Source organism: Silurus aristotelis (assembly GCF_946808225.1).
Source record: "Silurus aristotelis genome assembly, chromosome: 15".
Lineage (NCBI taxonomy): Eukaryota > Metazoa > Chordata > Actinopteri > Siluriformes > Siluridae > Silurus > Silurus aristotelis.
The window spans coordinates 25583833-25587321 of NC_139588.1; the positions used below are offsets into that span (position 1 = coordinate 25583833).

At 42.2% G+C, this 3489-nt stretch overlaps 1 protein-coding gene across 2 annotated transcripts in view; it reads left to right on the forward strand.

Annotated features, from left to right (window-relative positions):
* Window positions 1–1940, forward strand: part of LOC310737959 (YLP motif-containing protein 1-like) — a 12708-nt gene extending 10768 nt beyond the window's left edge. Inside the window, exons 6-9 of one of the 2 annotated variants that reach the window (XR_014536926.1) lie at window positions 75–126; window positions 363–481; window positions 607–1515; window positions 1564–1940. Coding sequence is in view for 1 of the 2 variants with exons in the window: in XM_083562765.1 (XP_083418891.1) it covers window positions 75–126; window positions 363–481; window positions 607–753 (318 nt within the window). In the remaining variant the exon portion in view is untranslated. The remainder of the gene's footprint in view (window positions 1–74; window positions 127–362; window positions 482–606; window positions 1516–1563) is intronic. The other variant, XM_083562765.1, reaches the window with a different exon arrangement.
* Window positions 1941–3489: the final 1549 nt, after the last annotated feature.

Consider the following 3489-nt stretch of genomic DNA (forward strand, 5'->3'; position numbering starts at 1 on the left):
CTCTCGCTCGCTTTCCCTTTTGTCTCTCTCCCATGGCTGATCATTAACGGCTGGAGTGTCTTTCTGTAATATAGGGATACCTTCCCAAAAGCAAATGGGAGATGGACACATCTGAGGCCAAACTGGGTGAGTAATGAGTTTATACTCAATTCACACTTTCTTCTTTCTAGTGCTGTCATTTACTGTGAATGTGAAATGATGTGTAACTAATCCCCGCCCCGCCCCCCCATCCCCCCCCTGTCCTCACGGTCTGAATCCTGATTTATACTCACTGTAATATCAGTGTGACTTCATTCTCAGACTTTTAAATACAAGCAGCAGTTGGCATGATGATGACCTCTGTGACCTTTTCACTCGTACAGATAAACTAGACGGTTTAGCTGGAGGAGGGAAGCGGAAGCGGGACATTTCTGCTATGGAAGACTTCTTACAGCTGCCGGATGATTACGCCAGTCGCACGTCCCAGCCGGGAAAGAAAAGGGTAGATACTCAACAAATCTGTCTTAATCCCCTAATTATCTTATTACTTTGATTTTTGAGGTGTAGGCATCACCAATGACAGGACAGATTCTGAATATTGTGTGTGTGTGTGTGTGTGTGGCGTAGGTGCGTTGGGCTGATCTGGAGGAGCAGAAGGATGCAGATCGGAAGCGAGCGATCGGGTTTGTAGTAGGACAGACGGACTGGGAGAAGATCACGGATGAGAGTGGACAGTTAGCTCAGCGAGCGCTCAATCGCACTAAATACTTTTAGAGCCGTTTATACTCGTCCTCTGTACATCCAGAACGGTGAGTTCACGTGACAACACGTCCCTTTATGTTCTTTTAGACAAAACTAGGGCTGGGACGATATTTTAGAGTGAACCAAGAGGCTGAAATATTCATTACTGATCTGATACTTCTTTATCCAGACGGACTCTCATGGTCTCTATCCAGAGCTGCATTAGAACACAGAGTACAAACATCAGTCTAAAGCTTTGCTGTGAGAGGAGATAGCTGGAACTTAAGGCTTGGTACAAGTACTGCTGCTAGACATATGCCTTTAGATCTTATTATTCTACTGCTAGTATTCAAGCATGGCTTCATTGTACCCTGAGAGATGGAGGGATCAGAGGTAGACGATGGAGGGATCAGAGGTAGACGATGGAGGGATCAGAGGTAGACGATGGAGGGATCAGAGGTAGACGATGGAGGAATCAGTTGTACTCTGGTAAATGATCTAGGGAGCATAGAAGTGGGGTGAGGACCTGAAAACAAATGGCAGATTTAAAACAGATAAGAACAAGGTGGGGTTAGGGGTGTTATTTGAGGCGGGGTTAGGGGTGTTATTTGAGGCGGGGTTAGGGGTGTTTCTGGAGGCGGGGTTAGGGGTGTTTCTGGAGGCGGGGTTAGGGGTGTTATTGAATTTAGTGTTTTGGGTGTTGCTGAAAAGTGGAGTTAGTGGTGTAACTGAAGGCGGGGTTATGGGTGGTCCTGGAGGCGGGATTAGGGGTGTTACTGGAGCCAGTGGTTAGGGGTGTTACTGGAGCCGGTGGTTAGGGGTGTTGCTGGAGCCGGTGGTTAGGGGAAGTTAGTGTTATCGGTGGTCCCTGTATTATAGATGTTAATCTTGTCATGTGTTTTTCAGGTTCTTCTCGGCAGAGGTCGTTGATGGGTGGAGCTCCATGCTGTGATTTCTACATCTGTGCAGTTTAGGCACCCCACTGATAGTTTTTTCTCTCTTCAGTATCTTAAATGTTTTCTTAGCCTGAATGTTATTTTTTGTTAGTTTTTTTTATGCTTTACTCAGGTGAAGTCCTGCAGTTATTGATGTTTATTGATGCAAGGTGTTAGCGAGCCTGTTGTGCTTTAGTTTTTTAATCGATATTCTCCATGTGTTCCCCTCAGACTGTACTTTCTCATACAAACTCCAATAAACAACACAGTAAACAGTGTGACACACACCAGGCTCTGAGCTCATTCTTTAGCTGTCGGATCTGAGATCAGATCTGAGATGTCCAGGTGGTACAGGAAGTCATCACATGCTCATTACTTTTCCCAGAAAGGTCCAGATTTAAGGTCCAAGTGAATGTGTTGAAAAATGAGTTCAGAGATTAATAAACTCCAGTAAAGACTGAATGAAGTGTATGAGGTAAAGCTGTGATGAATCAGTGTGTCGCAGTCAAAATATAATCACTAATACTAACCATAATCTGAGGAAGAACCTGCTGTAAACATACAGAGCTAAAGAGGAAACTCTGAACATCTTCCTGGAATGTTCTTATGGGAGTTGAAGGAGAAACGGATTCCGTCTGTAAATAAATAAAGAACAGTTTCACTGCTGTTTAGAAATGGAGTTTGTAGTGTTCGTTTGTTTTTATATAGAACTGGCAACCTTTTGCTCAAGAGATCGGTTTCAAATCAAATACACATTTTATTTGTCACACACACACACACACACACACACGTGCGCGCACACACGCACCCAACTGCTTTGTAATAAAGAATAAGAAATATAAAAATAACAATAAAATGGGATAAGAGATACAATATTCCTGCAGAGAACGATCAAACGGAATTGACAGTAAAGAGAATATGGAGTAACAAAACTGCATTTTACTTTTACACTGTGTTTATTACACATTAACGTGCAGCTGAGATGTAAGAAAGTAGTTTGAGGTAGTATGTGGTGTGTAATGAGTCCAGATGCAGATCCAGTCTTTAATGTTCTGGATAAGATCAAGTCTGTGTGTAAGGTGGAACAGATGCTGATGGGCCTTTATCATCAGGCTGTTGAGGTGGAAGGATCATGGCCAATTCTGTGTGACGTTAATGCAAATGTACCTCAATTCCAAGTTTGGCACAGAAGCTAAAAAGATTTTTTTTTAATGCAATGATTTGCAAATCTCATCAATCCATCCTCAGTTTCCTACTGTGTAGCATCACATCAACGTTTAACAACATTCTGTATTTCTCTGGGAACTGAGGAGAGAAGTTGCTAAAGTTTTGGAGAAAAATGTTTTGCCATATGTATCAGATACAGGATTCTACCTGTTCAACAGTTTTGGATTTCGTCGTCGTCGTTTTTTTCCATGCCACCAAGTGTTTTAAAATAGAAGTCAAGAAGCTTTTATTGTCATTTCAACCATATATAGCTGATGCAGTACACAGTGAAATGAAACAACGTTCCTCCTGAACCTAGGTGCTACATAAAACAAACAGTACAGAACAGAAAAACACAGGGCCGAGAACTAAGATCCTCGCCACATAAAGTGCATGTGTGCAGCTGGTGCAAACAGTGCAAAAGACAACACAAGACAGTGCAGGACAATACACAATACACAAAATATAAAAATAAAAATGGAAATAGCTCCGCTAGTAAAAACCTGTCGTAACAGAATAAGGTGCAGTGTAAACAGAAAAATGTAAACAGAATTTGTGCAATTCAGCAGCAGCAGCAATCAAAAATAAAGTGAACAGTGACCAAAGGATTTGGACAGAATATTGTGCA